General features: G+C 46.9%; 1 protein-coding gene across 3 annotated transcripts in view; it reads left to right on the top strand.

The window, feature by feature from the left end:
• Positions 1-18,571, top strand: part of AXIN1 (axin 1) — a 73,256-nt gene that overhangs the window by 45,347 nt on the left and 9,338 nt on the right. For all 3 annotated transcript variants that reach the window (XM_061473345.1, XM_061473343.1, XM_061473344.1), the window contains exons 4-6: positions 3,564-3,660; positions 11,035-11,172; positions 16,551-17,104. In XM_061473345.1, the coding sequence (XP_061329329.1) occupies positions 3,564-3,660; positions 11,035-11,172; positions 16,551-17,104 (789 nt within the window). The remainder of the gene's footprint in view (positions 1-3,563; positions 3,661-11,034; positions 11,173-16,550; positions 17,105-18,571) is intronic.

Here is an 18,571-nt window from a genome sequence, read left to right on the forward strand (position 1 = left end):
GCAGAAGCTGAAATGCATTAAATTGCCATGTGATGCTCCAGTTCACATGCAGAAATGCCTTAGGTCCATATGTTTCATTGTTTCTGCAAGAGCTTACATGGGTAAACAAGAGGTAATGTGACCTCTTAAACCCAGTGTTGTGGTCCAACTAAACAGCAATACTCCTTCCTCTGGCTCTTACTGTATGTCCTGGCTTATCTTGGTTGGCTGAGAACTTTGCTTTCTCCCAGGGGCTTGAGAAGCCCTCCATGCTGGTGGGCTAGGCTGGAGGAGTACTTACTCTTCCCCAATTCCAGTCAAACCTGCCTGAGAGTATGGATGGCCATTTGCTGGAGCAAAGAGGTTTAGGACAGCAGTAACTCCTTCAAAAAACCTTGTGAATTAAATATTATTCCTCGAATGACTGGCCTTTGGCCAAAATGCCTGGCAATTTTCCCATCATGCTTCTTTATGTGAGAAGGGTCTCTCAGTGACAGTGGTGCTTTGGTAAGAGGAATTGGTAGAAAATACCAGTTTTGCTGTGGATTTGTTTCCTGTCTTTCCTATGGCCAGTGATTCAGAATGACCTTGAGTTCTGCTGTATTTAAACAAGTTTAACAGCTTTTTAATTTAAAAGATTCCAAATGGTGATTTCCAACTTGTTAGGCTTGATGGTTGGGTTTGGAGCCTGTCTACGGAGGAGCAAAGACAGCCCTTGTTAGAAGAGTCCAACTGCAGAGCCACACCAAAACCATCCTGCTCACTAGAGGCTCTTGCAGGTTGGTTTGGAGAGGAGAGGAAACCCCCACGTTCCCCAGTAGCAAACCAATTGCTTTATCATTAAATGAATGATGGAAAGACTTGCTCCCCCTGTTGCATTTCAGCAGAGCTTCCTGGTGCTACAGAAAAATCACATGGTGAAACAAGGAAAAACAGTTTGGGAAAGTTTTATTTTAAAAGTAGATGTGCTCTAAAAAAAGTTTTGATTTTTTTTATATATATATATAATATTTCTTTATCTATTGAAAATATCTCAAAGCAAGCTACCTGACAAAAGGAAAACAAAAGTACGGTATTGGTTTTCCTTGCTTTCCCCCCATCTATTGAATAAGGTTTTGTTGGGATAAAATTAAAGTGCTTATCTTTGAATTTGCTTCCTCTGGTTGAGTTGGCACAGTACATTGAACGAAGGAATGTTCCAAGTTCAGAGGTGGCATTGGGGAATCTAGTTAAAATGACATCAAAGGCAGCACAGCAGGGCTGAACATGTGTTTGAAGCTGGATAGATTAGAGGCCATTATCAGCCTTTCGCTACTGTGCTGGGAACAAAAGTCGCTCTTTCCGCTGGGACTGCTGCTGGGGAGAATTAGAAAAAAAAGAGAGAAAGAAAGAAAAATTGCACCTTCTAATATAATGCCTCTTTTCCCGCGAATGGCTGTGTGGCGAGTTGCTGGCAACCAGGTTTTGTGCGGCGGTTAAGCTGAAATGTTGTCTATTGATGCCGACCAGTGATGGCTACAATAATCCCCCAGATTTTGGGTTTTATGTTTTCCTGTAAAAGTTGCCAATTGTTCATTGCCATCCAGCCTGGAAAAAGCTGCATGGTGATGGAACTCTCTAACTGTTGTGACTCTCAAGCTATTTTTCAAATGGAAGTTTGTCATTAAAGAAAATTAAGCTGGCTAATGAAAGCCATCGTAATCACCTGTCGGTATAGCAACGCTTGGGCAAATTGCTGCTCCCGTAAGGTGTCACTGCCGGGTGCAATGGAGGTGATGCTCTTCCTCCTCCCGCATTACCTGCAGCCACTAGCCAGAGCTGTAATTAGCCTGGCTAATTTTCTGTTGTCTCATTTGTCTTCCTACTAAAAAGCACTTGTCATTAATCACAGGTTTTATTTTGTTTTAATGGTATTTAATTTTGAATGCCTGAGTTACTGCATGAAATTGAATTCTGTTGTAATTTGGTGGCAATTCTGCCTGCACCCACATTTCCAGAGAGCCAGCGGGCTGCAGGTACGATGGAAATGGGAAAGAAAGCTGATGGTGACCATCCTTGCACAGGCTGGTGCTTGTAACTTGGGAGGTTTGCAGGGAAAGCAGTACAGTATATTGTGTTTTCCTTGCCAAATGGCATTTCAAGTTTAGAAATCCGCTGGTTAAACTGTTTAGTTTATGCTCTTGAGAAGCAGCTGTGCTTGGCAATTGAGGAGGGGGGTGGGTGCTAAAGACATTTGGCTTATGCAAACATCTTTTCTTTGTGATATGTGTTGGGACTGGCTCGTTTGCACTGCTCAGAGTGGTGTGGGGTTGGAAGGAGACAGTGTGCGTGCATGGAAGTTATTTGGTGCTTTGGACAAACCAAATCCCTCCATTCACATCCTCCCATTTCTGTGGCATTGCACATCCTTACCAAGCAGTTATTTTTACTGCATCAGTGAAATGTGTAAAATAAAAAAAAAAAAGCTCCAAATTGCCAGGCAATGTTTTTGCATTCATTGGTTTTTCTCAAAATAACCTGGTGTCACCAGGAGATGGGCCCCTGACCCTGTCTCATAACTGGGCTCTGCTTTATCCACATTCTTCTCGCCCTGGATGTAAGCAGGCTGGTCACAGTGATGGGAACAAGAATGCATTTTCTTTCTTCACCTGCAGTCATATTCAGCCAGTGATGCTTTGCTGCTAGGGTTGCTTAGTGAAACCTGGTGCCTCTGCCCCCCCGACATGCCACCACTGGGACCAACGTCCACCCTGCCCTGCGTGCGCCCTGGCACACCAGGTCTGCACCATCACCCAGCGCGTGGCAGAGCCACAGACCCAGCTCCTGGTCTTTTGGGACCAAGGATCGTTGCCACCTCCATCAATTTATCTCTGCAGAGACAGAGATCTCTGTCGCCAGCTTTTCCAGTAAGGGCACAGACCTGAATAGAACTGGATGTCACTGCCCACGGCATCCCTTCCTAACCTCATCCAGCCTCCTCTGGAGAGAGGGCTAGGTCCTTTCACACAGTAACTCCAGTATCAAGCCCATAATTTCAGACTGAGTTGGGTATCATCGTAAGAGCAGCAGAGCCTACCCCTTCACTTTGATAGGCCATTTGAGAAGTTGTCATGCCCTCTTAAAAATGTATACCTTGTTCCCCAAGCAAGGTGTAGATGCTCACTGAGCTCCCACTCCTCCTCTTCCCCCTCCTAGTCTGCTCTGTGGTTTAATGTGTATATTACAGGCTCTTTAAGAGAAAGCAACCAACTATGAAAGGTGCCAGGATGTGGTCCAACTCCTTCTCCCTGCCCTCTGTCAGGAGCAGTGATTGCAGGAGCCCTACCTCACTCTGCTCCAGACAGATGCCATGTAAGTCCCTCCTGGCACCCAGTGCCAGGAGCATTGCTGGTGCAGGAACCTCGGTCAGCATCATTCCCCACACAGATTCCTCTTGTTCTGCTGCACTTGCCCTGGGCATGCCAAGCCTTTCTCAAAGGTAAAGGGGTTTCCTACCGGCCACTGCGCAGTTGCAAAGCTTAAGTGAACATAATGTATCAGAGAAAGGCACTAAAGCAGGGCCTGTTGTTGTTTTATTCTGGCAGAGATGGGATCCCACCATACAGACTCCGAAAGCAGCATCGCAGAGAGATGCAAGAAAGTGCCAAAGCAAATGGACGTGTGCCACTACCTCACATTCCTGTAAGTAGCACTATCTCCTTTCCCAGAGGTAAATATGCAAAATATGTGAGAGCTCTAGTGTACAGTTGCTCTGCTTTCTCCAGTTTAACCGCCCTTAGCACTGTGTTCATTTGAGGATGTTTTAAGATGGATGTGGACCATTCTAAGAAAGGGCTTGGTAGTTTTCTGCCAAATTCATCATCCAGAGCTGCCCCAGAAAGCATAATTTTTCTTAACTGTTCAGTCAGTAGCCAGTTGTTTCTCCTGGAGAAGGGAAGCACTGGCTGGCATTTACCTGCAAGCAGGTTACATGCCCTTGGGTGAGCTGAAGGTGTTTATGGAAGGTGTAGGAGGTCATTGGACATGGAGGATGATGTAGCTCCCAGCCAAGGTAAACTGGGGAGAAATGCAACTGTCCCAAGCAGTATTTCTGCACTGGGCAGCCAAAGGCAGCTGTAACCTGTTCTTCTCAAGTACTCGGCAAAGCGTGCCTGGGGATATGAGGCAGGAAAGCAAAGAAAGTGCAGGCGTAAGTATTTGTCTGACTCTGTGTCTCCAGTTGCTCCAGGTAAGCAGCCAGCTTCTGGGAGATGAGCATAACTGCTAGGGCTCTGCAGCACCATCTGCAGCTCTGCTTATTATTACGTTCTTTTTGTGAGAAGTTACAGGTGACATTTAATATCTAGCAGAGAATAAAGGTGCTTCTTTCCCCTTTGGACAGCTGGACTCCAGCACAAATCAAACAGGGAGAAAAACAGCCTCCATCTGCTTTCTCCAGAAGTGCCTTCAAACTTGACACAGCTGTTTTCATCCTGCCTGCTCAAAGCAGCACAATACCAGCAGCAATGCACCCTTGTTTTAATCTGATTTGGTGTTTTTTTTAAGAACCCAAAAACCCCAAACCACCACTCTTTGTTTTGCCTTTTAAATTAGATTATTTTCCTTAGATTTAAGAGGGTCTCCTGTGCTTTGATCACTGGGTTGACAATAAAAGCCCTGGCTGCGGACGCTCACTAGCCATCCTTGCTCAGTCACCTCTCTTTTCACACAGTTGCTTTCACAGTGTGCTCACTGTTGAAAAGGCTGGCTGGGTGCCTTTTTATTTCACTCGATGCCGTTTTTACTGTAAGCATGGCTTTGTTAGAGTTGAAGTTTGAAAGCTTGGCCTTTATTTTTTTGTTGTTATTGTTGTTGCTGTTCCCCAGCAGTGGGAACGACTGAGTGAATATTCTCCAACTTCAAAGCTTGTCAGTGGCTTTACCTTTTGGATAAAAATAATAGTGCCTTTCTGTTGATCGTGTGCACTGCCAATGCCTCAGTGAACTGCAGGTTATAAACTCGGAGTATGGAGCATTAAATATGTATAGTGAGCTCTGCTTTAACGAACTTCCATCTGCCAAACATTTCTTTTGTTGAACTGAATAAGTGTCATTCCAGCAGCAGTTCCTTGCAGGCTAATTAGTTTTATTTAGCATTAAATTTTAGCAACCTTTTTGGAAACCAGTTTAAAAAGGGAGGGGAAAACAAGGTTTAAATTGGCCACCTGCTGCTTATAAATTTTTATATTATCCTACTTATCTACACAGTCTGTTAGAATTACAGATTCCTCCTAAACTACACATAGATGCTTCACAAGGATTTTTCTGTGAAACATCCACTGTTTCCATTAGGTTCTGCACTGTAATTTTAAGTCTCAGGGAAAAAAGCATCTTGATGCATATTTATATGGGAGTGGAGGACTGAGAAGTCGAGTTAGTTGTAGTCTTTCTCCAGGGAATAAAAGTTTAGTTCAGACACTCTGGCACCTCCTGCCAGCCAATTACTGACACAAAATTGGCATCGACTTCAGAGAGGCACAGCTCTGCCCTCACTTATCAATCAGCCAAGAAAGGAGAAGGTAATTAGACAATATGTTTTGACAACACCAGTGTGAAATGTTATAAAGTTAGTCTTTTAAAATCACCTCGAACTGCACACTTATTGAATTAAATGTCCCCAATTAGCAAGGAGCCATGCAAATGTTTCTTCAAGTGGTGCTTTCCAAAGCCAGTGGTTAGGCTACCTCACAGCCCACAGCTAAAGCAGTCTCCATCAGCTGCCTAGACCTGGTGGTTAGCATGCTTTTAAACATGCAGCAATGACTAATTTCCAACCTTTGAGTGAATGTCTTTATGGACTCATATCTAGAGTCTGTACTGATAGTGCTTGCAGAATGCATGGCATGTTTTCTTAGTGATAGTAGAGAACCTCCTACTTCCGAAAAGCCATTTCAGAAGTCCTTTAGAGACCTTACTGTTCCCTTAAAAATGAGTTATGGGGCTATTACACAAAATTCTGAAAGAACTTATATTACTTTTAACAGCAGCACTTTTAGTCAGGTCCAGAAGCTATAAACTCTAGTGATTATGTGTTCATAGGAGACTGCCTGCTAGGTTCAACAGCTGTGCTGCCTCCTAATAATGAAGGCATGTGCTGGTTGTGTGGGATGCCCTGCTGTGCAGCAGGAGATCTTGGTGCATGGATGGCTGTGTTCTGCACCTTCCACACTTCCCAGCTCACCAGTGCTCCAAGTTTGGAAAAGCTGTGCTTTGTAAAATGGCTCTCTGCCCAGGAATGAAGTGGGTGAAGGTCACTAGCAAGCAGTGAAACCGTTGTTTTGTGCCTCTGGCAGGAACCCATTATATGGCAAACAAGTGTTGCTTTTCATGTGGTTTTGTGTCTCTCTTGGATTCAGAGACTTGGAGCACCAAGGAAGGAAAGAGCAAGCTAGTTACCAAAGAAAGTGTGAAGACATAGAGAATGCAGGGCTATATGTATGCAAGGTGGCTTCCATAGCGTGCTTGAGTGCAGCACAAGATTTTGAGTGACCACCGTGCTATGCTGTACAAGTAAGGAGTGTATGGGATGAGCCCTGGTCTTGTGCTGCCTGGATAACTACAGCTAAATGAGCTTTCTGCTCCTGCAAGTTGGAAACATGCTCAGAATTCCCATCAGCCATTTCATGCCGTTCTCCTCAAATGCCTTGCAGCAGTGGGACTCCTTGCTAATCCTTGAATGCTGCTAACATGGATGTTAAAATTCAGCTATCCATGAGCTTTGAAACAAGCATTTCTGGTACGGAAACACCGTTTATTTAAAACCATGTGTCACAGAGCACTGCATTAATCTGGGAAACATGAAGGTTCAGAAGTTCTTTTCTCTTGGCTTCTCTAGCCTGCTGTCTTCCTTTAATTTGCAAGACTGACTTGTGAGCTAAAGTTGGCCACTCAGGCATCATGAAGGCATCACACCTCCTGTAGAAGAGGGAGATTTAGCAGCACAGAATTCTTTGACCCAGTTGGATGTGTCAGAAATGGATCCCTGGGGCTGGTTGGAGACCTCTAGCCAATGATAACATTGTAAAACCTCCTGTTTCGTCTCAGAGCAGCTGAGGTTTATTCTTCCCAAGGAGAACCTGCAAACCAGAGTGAGATTCTTCCCTTTCAGCCTTTTCATATATAGATCGTAGTAAAACCAGACATTTAGGATGCTGGTGTGTTCTGATGTGCAACTTGGTCCTCAGAACTCAGTTTCTCAGGGGAGGTGAATTCCATCGAAACCCAAAACCTGCATGAGCCTCATGGAGCAAAATCCCTTGCAAATCCCACTCTGTCAGCTCCAAGAAAAGGAGAAAACATGATAGCAGGAGCTAAATGGAACTACTAGAGAGCTTGTGTATCTCATATGTTCATAGCAGGCTGCTCTTTCCCAAGGGTACCAGAGACTTCACATGTCAAGGACAATGTCTGGTGATAGGTACCCCGAGAAATTCTTCCTCACAGCTGTCACTAGGAAAGATTGCTTCATGCAGAACACTTCAAGCAATTTCTTTCTTGCCAGCTTATCTGGCATTCACCCTCCCATCTGTTGTCCTCTGCAACCTCCACAACTCAGCATGGTTTGGTTCTGGAAAGGTCTAAATGGAGCTCGCTCTTTCTGAATTGTTGACCCATAATGTCCAGAGATCACCTTCTGGTTCAGACTGGAGGGCTGGATCCTCCAAAACCAGCCAGCTCTTGGAGAGTTCTGCACCCTTTACTTGGAACAAAAGCATTTGGAGCAATAAACTGGCAGGGCTCTGTATGTCCACATGAATCCAGGGAAAAGTTCAAAATTCTGAAGCCCTGGAGGATCCTCCTCTGGGCATAGGCTCAGCCTGGCTGGTTTTGGATGGAGCATGTCTCCCTTCATCCTCTTTATGGAGTGTGACTCCCTTCAAAGTCAAGCCTATTATTATTTCATAAACATTTCAAATGCACCGTTTTAAGCCTTTTGAACCAGGTAAATGCAGTCCATGTTTGCTGTCCAGGGAGACAGGGAGAGCCCTCAGCAGTTATGTGTGTTGTTGCAGCACAGAGAATTTGCATGCATTACTCTGCAGTACTGCTGGTTTTGGGGAAGCTTGTGTAGCTCATCCTTTGAGCTAGGAATAAAGTCAGACCCATAGCAGCAGTGTTCAGAGCATCATCCTGCTTGTGAGTTTTCTGTGAGTGCCCCTTTCAGGGCAACACAGGGCACTTGCAGCCAATATCTGTGCGGTGATGCAAGGCTTATTTCAGTTGCGTTGAATTTGGATGGTCAGGGAGACCCTTGCAGAAATGGCTTCAAAGAGGAGCCTGCATCTTGCACCCTCGAACAGGACCTCTGCAAGCCATCCTGCTGAGTGGAAGGCTCCAAGAATGGGGCAGTGGGTTTTGCAAATGCAGTGGTTTATCAAAGAGAGAGGAAAACAAAGTTCATCCTAAAGATTCTTGGGTTCAGTTACTTTCATTTCTGTAGTTAAGCTTTAATCACCTCCAGACTTTGAGAGCTGTAAAAGACCAAAGTCATCTTGAGTTCCTTGGCTACAGCAGTGACTCTGAATGTCTTCAGATCCTCATCAGAGATGGAGCTGTGGTTCTTAAGCTTTGCTGAGCCTGGAGGCAACCACCTTATTGTAACAGGACTCGAACATGCAGGTTAGCAAACATCAGCCTTTGCACCCACTGTTGCTGGGGACTCAGGAGAGACTTTGGTTTGGGATGCTGCATTGCATCAAAGGCTTTGAAAATAAAGGGAAATTCTTTCCCAGTTTTGCTTTTCCATGGAAGCCACTGTGGTAGCTGCAGCAGGGAGACCCAGGACTGTAACTGCTGAGCACCAACCTGCCTCTCATTAGGCTCATTAAGTTTCTAACGGAGCAGGGCTTGGTGCTGCCGTCATATAAACAACCGCAGGGAGAATTGGCATGTCTGAGGTGGCAGGAAGGAGTGAACACATCACCGACAGGTAGTGACTTGTCAGGCAAGAGAGAGATTTCCCTCCTTAGGGAGTCACTGGCGCTACCTCACCAGGTGCATGGTGGTGGTCATGGGTTTGGGGTTTCTGATGAAAGCAGACTGCCTTAGCCAGAAGTGTTCCCTTGGGCTATGCAGGGGGAATGGGGAAACATCAGTTGGATCCTAAAAGCTCCCCAGGGAGTAACAGAGAAGGGACAAGTTCTGTCATGCCTTCCCCCCAAATGGAGCATGTCTGGGGCCCGTTTCTGGAGAGCACAAGTTCCAGGCTCTGGGATGAAACATGCCACTTCAGCCTGTGTGCCAATATTTCAAGACTGAATGTCATTTTTTGTTGATGGAAATCTTTTCCTGCAGTATTTCTTTTTAATATAGGCCATTGATTTGCTGGAGGACCTGGTGGCAGCAAAGACTTTGCCATCCCAGGGTGGGAGCAACCTGGTAGCTTAAACATGCTTATGCCCTCCCCAGCATCTTCATCCCTGGATAAAGGGGATGGTTGCTTGGGGCTCTTTCCAGCTTGGATGGGTCTGTCCTACCTGGGACAGCTTCAGAGCTGTCAGTCCCTCTGCTTGTCAAGGAAAGTTGGTGCTAGAGCAGGCAGCCCTGTGCCTGCAAAGCCCCATCGTGTGTGCAGATGTCCCCTGGGATGCTGCAGCCCAGCACCATCCAGAATGGAAGGGAAGGCTACAGCAGTGAGCATTGGGATTGGGATTTGCTGGCAGGGTTGGGTCTTGCTCTCAGCGAACAAACCAAGTGATGCTTTAACTGAGACTCTGCAACCCAACTCGGCTGTCACAAAAGATGTCTTCAGCTTCTCAATGCCTCTGTTTTTCTTCCCTTGCCTTCCACTTGGGAGCTGGCAGAATGAAAACCCAATGTGATTTGCATACTTTTTGTCAGGTTTATTTTAGTCTTCCACATTGATCTTTTGGCTGATCTGGGATATATGCGGGTGGTCTCTCATCCTCCTTTAAAGATTTCAAGCTCGATGTCTGCTTCTGGTGCTGCATTTGTTCTTTTGCTGTGAATTACTTCACATCTTCACATTTCATTTTATCTCTGGTCCTATAGAGTGTGTATATCTCTCATGTTGGTGTCAAACTATTTGAATGCAGGTTTTTATACTGTTAAATTCTCTGTATATTTTTTTCTCCAAATTAAATTTTTAACTCTGCTGTGTCATTTTTTCTACTATTATAACAAAATAATGCAGAAGGAATAAAAATGAGGGGGAAAAAAAACAGCAGCTGATAGCTTCATACTTCAGTACACGAACTTCTTATCCTAGAGCTCAGGAATTTAAGAACAAAGTAGCTCAGCATTAGGAACCAAGAATGCCCTTGAACTTCAGAAATATTCATTTGCTCACCCAGGGCAAGTAGAAAAATGGTATCTCTGTGTTTGTAAGGTCGCTGTATTGACAAGCAGGGGATTGCTAGTTGCACAGCTCTGAAGAGCTAAGATGCAATCCTGCAGGATTCTCTAGTAAGAGAGGATGCTTTGTGGGAATCACAGCCTTTTGTGGCTGGACTGGGCTGTAGCAGAAGATGGAGGGAAGTAAGGTGCCTGGAGGTGACAGAATTTCCACTTCTTTCTGTGGCTGTGGGCTAGATCTGCAGATAGACCAGCATATGCTGATCCACCTGGAATGAGCTGAATTAATGTGTAAGAGTCCTTCTTTTATCAAAGTCAAAACATCACTGCTACGAGCATGATTTTTGAGAGTTTTCTCTGTACATCATTTTCCCACCCTTTGAGATCAGGATATTCCTGTTGACTCTGTGTACACAGGAGCAAGCACATCCATCCCAAAGTAGAGCTTGATGCCAGAAGAGCTTGTTGAGCTGTGCCTCCAGGAAACCTTCCCCTTACATGGGGTGGTGTGTGGAGCTGGTGCCAGCCGATGGCAATGGCTCAGCTTCCAGCCCTTTGGTCCTGGGCTGTACCTCTGCCTGCCAGCCTGCCCTTCCTGAACTCCCCACCGGAATGGCTGGCATTTCCAGTTACCAAAGCCTCCACAGCAAACGTGTGATTTTCCATGCATCTTTTGCTAACCCCTGGTGTGTTTTCCTTGCAGCGTACATACCGAATGCCAAAGGATATCCACGTTGAACCAGAGAAGTTTGCTGCAGAGCTGATCAATCGTTTGGAGGAAGTACAAAAGGAACGTGAAGCAGAGGAGAAGTTAGAGGAGCGTCTTAAACGCGTTCGAGCGGTTAGTAACCTCCTTACCCCCTCCACCAGCCTGGGAGTCTGTCTGTGTTCTGTACACCACAAGGAGCTTTCAGCTGCTGTAAACGCAACTGAGGTGACCATTCCCCTGCTCTAACAGCCATCACTTCCACGGAGGCTCCTGGAGTCTCACGTTGCCCCAGGATCTTCCACAGTGCTGTTCCCCCATACCTGCAGGGCTCTGTGAGCTCCAACGCTCCCTCCCGGAGTTTAGATACCAACTATGGCACAGCACTACCCACTTCTGCCACCAGTTAGAGGTGGTGGATGCTCTCCATCATTCTTTTGGCACCCTTGCTCTCCTGACTTTGTGAGCAGTCCCTTCCATGTGAGGATGGGTACTATGTAACAGGGGTTTGCCTTCACCTGTGGGGTTTTGTGTGATCCCTGTTTTCCCCACAATTAGTAATCAGATGGCAGACGATGTTATGCTTGGAGATATTTTTGTGTGCTATCAGGCTGTTTCTGCCCATCAGTGTCTAGCTGATGTGAAATGTTTGTGTCTGCTATCAGGCAAGGATTCTGCCCATCAGTGCCTAGCACATCCCTAGAAAATTTGGAACTGATGAGGTGTAGCATCCAAAAATCCTCTCCTGGGCATATGGGTGGCTGGGGAAAGCCAACCCAGCACTACAGGCTGTGAGCCCTGGTACCACTGGGGCCCTTCAGAGCTCAAAGACTCGGTGGATGAACCAAGGGAAGTGTGGAAGGTCTTTAGCTCCACAACAAGGTCCAAAAGGGAGAGAGTTAGGTATTGGTTATGTAGTACTACCTGTGTGAGACGCTCTGTTCAGAACTACTCACACCGTATCTTCTGAGATGATGCATGTCATTGGTACCTGTACATTTTGTGCTGGGGATACACGAGAGTTTTCAGAGGACACCACAGTGTTACTGAACATCACCAGTGTCAGTATAGCTGCAACCCTGTGTGAAATAATTGTGGGTCTCTGCAGTTAATAGCTGCCATGGCCCTGAGGCAAAGGCTCTGTGCTTAGTAACCCACAGCTCTGCCTTAAAGCAGAAGCGTTGGTGTCTGTTTTGGCTAGCTCTGTGCTTTCAGAGAGGCTGAAGCTCTAGGGCAGACCCTACAGCCCCATTAGAGTATTTTTAAATGTTCATCTAGCCGGTCTTTAAACAGGAAGGAGCTGTACGTTTAAGTATTCATTTTAAATCACATCTGCATTTCAAATGCAGAGAAGTTAGGAAGGCAGGAGGATTGGTAAGGTTCCTTCCAGCCCCAAACATTGTCCAGCAGACTTCTGATACCCCTGCATCCAGCATCCAGCCAGAGAAAGCCAGTGAGATTAGGTTAGATTCCTGTTAGATTCCCGTACTTCTGGAATTTCTCCGCCTGGTACCTATTGCTTTCTAGATGAAGCCAATGTAACAGCAGCATTTTCTGCTAACACAATCCTAAAGCACTCTTCCTCCTCCCATGGCTCAGTTGCAGCTGCCACCTGTACCAGACTACATTATCCCAGCCCTCTCCCTCCTTGAAGAAGCTGCCAGTAGCAATACCATAAAATCAGCAAATACCTCTGTGCCAGAGAATAAATTTAAGTCTGTTGAAACACATTTTTGTGTGACTTAATCTATTTTTAAGCCCAGGACTCCCACTAATGCTATATATTAAGCCTCCTTGCTGTCTCCAGAATGTATTTCATTGACTGGCTGGCATCTGGCATTAGCCATTCAGGAAAAACTCGGAGTAAGCAATTGTAGCTCTTTTAGGTCAGCACTTAAGGTGCAGGAGCTGCTGGTATCAGCAAGAGGAGAGCTTGAATTCTGATAGGTCACAGAGCTTTTCTCTGCAACCTGAGCACCAGGACTACAGGGTAACCTCTTACCATGTCTGCAGGGCTCACTGCACAGCAGCAGAGGGAAAACCACCAGCGTTACTCACACTGGACAGTTAGCAGCTTAGCAGAGAAGCTGGAAATATTTTGCAAGACCTAGGGGAAAATAACTTTTCTCCCCCATGCTGAGATGCCTGCAGGTTCCCTTTCAAAGCCGAATCATGCAGCAATGTGGAGAAGAGGCATCTGATTTAAAGCCAAATGCCTTTTACTAAAAAAAAAAGTAAGGTTTCTGATTTAAAAAAAAAAAACAACACCAAAATTCTGAATTCATTCATTATTTTGAGCGACATGGGAGAGGATTAGAGGAGATGTGTGTTCCCTTATTACTGTTTGAACCACTTCAGTCTCATGTCCATGCATGGAAGCTGCAGTATCATGTCGTACTGATCGGTATCATATCATACAGGTCGTTCTGTCCTTGTCTGAACTGAACAAATTGAAAATAACCCAGGGGAAGCAAAGCCACTGCTGAGATTCGTGCTGTTTGGATATAAAATATGGCCTAACTAGAGAGGGAAATCATTTGCATGATGATCGAAAGCGCACTTGTGGTTAGGTGATCTGTTTTGCCCTAACCACCAGCAACAGACTGATGGGTGGGACTGGGAGAAGGCAGACGAGGTTTGCAGGAAGGTATCGCTTGCCCATAGCTCATCAGTGCAGGTCTCTCCCTCCTAATTCAAAGGGAAGAGCACCCCCAGCCTTGCTGGAGAGTAAAAATAGCTCAGCAGACAGTCAGCAAAGTTGAAGCCTGCATCTCTGTGGCTGCCGCTGCCTTTGGGAGCTGAAGAGGTTTCTGACAATACTGTGTCAACAAAGCACCATCTAGTGGTTATGGCACCTGGGCCTCCCTGCCTGTGAGAGGTTGTGCTGCTGCCAAGCTTTGCCCAGCTCACTGCAGCAAGATGCTGAAACACAGCTCTAGGGCCCAAGCCACCCCTGCGTCCAGGGAAGCTGAGCCCTTGGAGGGGGGCTTCCCAGGCCCACAGGTTTTTTTGGTGTAAAATGCTGCAGTTATTGCCTCTTGCCTTGCCTCTTGGTCTTGTTGTCTTGCAGTCCCTTTCTTCTGCCTGTGCTTGCTGCACAGAGGGATGCAGGCTAAGTGGCAGTCATGTACAGCTGGGTACAGGCAGGTTTGAGAGGGAGGGAAGGCTGCTACTACACTGCAGGTACAGACTGCAGTCAGGTAACACAGGGAAGAAGCACCTTGCAGTGCACCAGTGTGTGTGGCTGAGCCAAAGCTTGACTCTGCTGTGTCCAAAGTCCTGCATTAGAATCCCAGCCTGGGTTGCCCTGACCTCACTAGTTTTTTGGTTAAAAGATTCAGTAGAACTAGGATCTGCAGCCTTGACTCAACCCTTTGCCCTGCACAGGGAGAGAGGGCAGCCTGGGGTAGGCACCCCAATTCACAGAATCATAGAATAGTTTGGGTTTGTAGTCCACCCCACTGCAATGAGCAGGGACATCTTCACTAGCTACTGTTTTCTCACTGTTGGGGCTTTCTTATCTGATGCAGGGTGAGACCCATGTTAGGGGGTGGGAAGCCAGCTGCCCCAGGCCTGCCTCTACACAACCCATCTCAGCAGCACTTGCTCCTGCCTGAGGACATTCTTGGGGTCCAGATCTCCTGCTCAGTGACACAGATGAGCTGAGCCAATGCATCCCTCTCCTTCCCTTAACCCACCCTAACCTCATTCTTGGAGCAAAGCAAACTACCAGGTCCCAGTTATCAGCAAAATAGAGTTCCAGGGAGCCAGAGGATTTCCCATATCCCAGGCATCCATTTGGCCGGATCATCCCAGGTCGTCACTCTCATGCCACTCTGCTCCAGTGTGAGAGCCCAGCTGGAGCTCTGGGCCCTGAGCAGAAAGGGCACACTGCCGTTCCTCAGGGGTCAGTGCATGGGTCACATCTTTCCCTGCACATTAGGTGGTGTTTAAACCTTAGCGTTTTCCACAAAGCACCAGCCCTAAAAGCCTACCAAATGCTGAGCCTATCAGATTATCACAAACTGCTCATAAACGCCTACCCCAGTGGCAGGGATTTAGACAGCACATGCTTCATCTTTTCTTGTCCCTGAGCTAGGTTCCCAGGGACAGCAGTTGGCAGCTGCAGCGATGTGGCTGTAGATGGAAGGTGCCTCTGAAGTTCTTCAAAGCAATCTGTTAGAAAGTGGTGTGTCCCCTCCAGACGTGGGCATCATGTCACACCCCCAGGCTTGCAGTGTCTATGCCTTTGGCATTTTCAAAGCCTGACATTGTCCCTGTCCCCAGGTGTGACAACTGGGAAGAAGTCTGTTATTTGCTTTCTGTGTGGTTGGCAGCTGAAACTTTGAAGCTAGTTAGCAAGTGATGGATGATGACATCTGACAGGCAAAGCTGATGGGAGACAGTGTTTTCTAGCAGATGCATTTATCTGGCAGGACAGAGATATCCTGTGCTACAAGTGATTTCTTTACATGCCAAAGGAGGAAAAGAGAGCAGGATTAAAGGACTCACTGGAATCTTGCTTATGTAATTAAAAAAAAATAGGAACCCTGACTTCCAATAAAGAAACTTCATTCTGAGTTTATGTTGGAGCGTGAAGTAGTTTGTCAGCATCAAAACTGTGGCTGTCAGCATGGAGGAGTTTTGTTCTTCCTGGCAAGGACTGAAGTTGCTAACACTGTGTCCTAGACCATTGTGAACTACAAGAACAAGCAGCTAGTTCCAGCCTGTTTCTTTATCTGCATGAAGTGTTTCACTCCAGCCTGTAGCAGGCCTGGGAGAAATCAATGTTTGATTTTCAAAACCATTCATGTTGCTGTCAACCTTCAGTTGTTCCCTTCCATTACAAGCCCACTGTTGGCTTTACCATGTGAAATAGCCATTTGGGTGAGTAACTCCCCTGGTCCTGACTCCAGAACTGTTTTGCCACATATCCTGTCGCTTTGAGCTTTATCTGATAGGATTTGAGGCAGTGCCTTACCAAAGGCTCATAGGAAGCACAGGTACAGTGCAGTAAGTTGTGTTTCTGCTGGCGGTGGTTGATACAGAGCCACCTTCAAGGGATATAGGAGGTTTTCAGTAAGCTCTGCCCAGTCATACATCTGATTGAGTTGTTACACTTCTCAGAAAGCTGCATCTGTAAACCATGGTTGTGGTGTGGGGGCTGCCTGTCAGAGGTTGCCTCAGTCTCTTTGGGTAATGCATGGAGACCCTTGCTAATGGTGGCTCAAAAAGCAGGTACATAGACAGACATGAGCAGCTCTGCTCGGTGGCAGCAAGACTGCACAGGCTTGGGTTGAGCATCAGGAAATTCCTTGCAGGAGTGTGGCACACTCCGGGACAGGTCTCTGGAGGGCTGGTGGATCTCTGTCTTGAAGGTTTTCAGGATCTGGTTGGACTAAGCCAGGCCTGACTCAAGGGTTGGCAGCAGTCCTGCTGCAAGCAGGAGGGGGGACTGGGGACCCTTTCAACACTCTGCTGTCGTTCTCTGATTGTTCTCATGTTTCTTGCAGGAAGAAGAAGGTGAGGATGCAGATATCTCTTCTGGTCCCTCAGTCATTAGCCACAAGATGCCTTCCGCCCAAGCCTTTCATCACTTTGCTCCTCGTTACTCTGAGATGGGCTGCACTGGGATGCAGATGAGAGATGCTCATGAAGAAAACCCAGAAAGCATCCTTGATGAACACGTACAGCGTGTGATGAAAACACCAGGCTGCCAGTCACCGGGACCTGGACGCCACTCTCCTAAGCCACGGTCCCCAGAAAGCGGCCACTTAGGAAAACTGTCAGGGACACTAGGAACAATTCCTCCAGGGCATGGCAAGCACACAACAAAATCAGGAATGAAACTGGATGCATCTAACTTATACCACCATAAACACGTTTACCACCACATCCATCACCACAGCATGATGAAACCAAAAGAGCAGATCGAGGCCGAGGCCACGCAGCGAGTGCAGAACAGCTTTGCTTGGAATATAGATTCACATAACTATGCAACAAAGACACAAAACTACCCTGAAAACTTGGGCATGGCCCCTGTCCCCATGGACTCTTTAGGCTACAGGTGAGTCAAGCAACACCTAACAGGAATCCCAGAGCTGTGGCTCCTCTAGGAAGCTCTTTCATAAACGGCTGTAGCATGTCAGTGAAACAGTGTCTGAACCACATGTTGTGAAAGCCTATGCTGGGACATAGTTTGAGTGCCTCCCACTGCTCTTCCCCTTCAGAAATGGATGTGCCCCTGGTAATCCTTATAGACCCCAGTAGTCCTTATAGACCCCTTTTTATCTCTCTGATCTGGTGCTGAAAGACACCTCTTCCTGAGATTTTTAATGGTCTTGGTTGTAAAGTAAGTTTTCTGCTCCTTAAAGCAGTGGAGGTGCTTAGAAATTACAGATGCTGGTCTACTTCCCCGTGCAGCAGGAGTTTCTAAGTATAGGGCTGTGTCTCAGGGTCTGGGTAAGAGGCTGATCTCATAAGGTGTTATGAGAGGACAAAAAAGCCTCCTTATTGCAGGTCCTAAACCATTCACCAGAAGGGCTCCTTTCTCTTCCTAGCAAAGCGATGGATGCTGTGGTACTGCTGTGGCATCCTGTCCTAATTGGATGCTCTCTGGGTTAGGGGACCCTCTACCCAGAAAAGACATCTTGCTGCCTATGGGCTTTTGTTCACTTTCCCGTGGCCACTTGAATTTCTCCATCCCCTCTATGCTGAGGTGAAAGGGCAAAACTCCTCTGCCATGGCAGGTCCTGCTAGGCCTGTTACTGGGTGACTGGAAAGGTGAGAGTGGTCTGCCTGGGGTAAGGGATGGTGGTGGAGCAGCCGCAGGGAAGAGCTGTGCCGGTTCCCTAAGGCCATGGGTTTGGAGTGTTGCTTTGCAGCGTACCAGGGGTGGGATAGTTAGTGAAGGCGGGTGGTTGGGTTTGCGGTGGGCAGGACCAGCTTTCCAGGCAGAGTGCAGAGGCAGCCCAAGCTCCAGGGAGAGAGAAACATTTAAATCTGCCCTGTTTCTATTGGGGAAAGGTTATTTCAACAGAGCCCCATCCTAGACACAGAGCTTGTCTCTAGCATCAACTACAGCATGTATTTAAGGGAGTTATAAGATGGCACCTTCAGAGCTGTCCTTCCTCTGGCACAAACTCCCTAGTTCATGACAGTCCCCGGGTTAGGAACTTCACAAGACCAGAGGTTGCAGCAAAGTTTGGTCTTGCTTGGCAGCCAGCAGTCTCTTACAGTGGCTCATTTGGCTCCTTTGTTGACCTTGGCTCCTGGTTGACCCCAGCTGAGCTGCTGTCCCTTCAGTCCCTTGCTCCTGTGTCTGTGATTGATTACAACCTGCACAAAAAGGGGATTTTTTGTTTGCACTGAACCTGCTCCTGGAGGATTTCATTTGGTACCCACTAGTCCTCAAGTGGGGAGAAGAGAGAAGTTGTCAGTTCATCCTGCCTTTGTAGATCTTCAGCAACCCCTCCCCAGGGTTTTCCCCAAAAAATCAGCAAAGCTATCTGAAGGCCTCTGACTCCTCTGTGGT

This window comes from Pezoporus flaviventris, unplaced genomic scaffold (genome assembly GCF_033815535.1).
Source record: "Pezoporus flaviventris isolate CSIRO_AGI_PZ_B2104156 unplaced genomic scaffold, CSIRO_AGI_Pfla_v1 ptg000078l, whole genome shotgun sequence".
Lineage (NCBI taxonomy): Eukaryota > Metazoa > Chordata > Aves > Psittaciformes > Psittacidae > Pezoporus > Pezoporus flaviventris.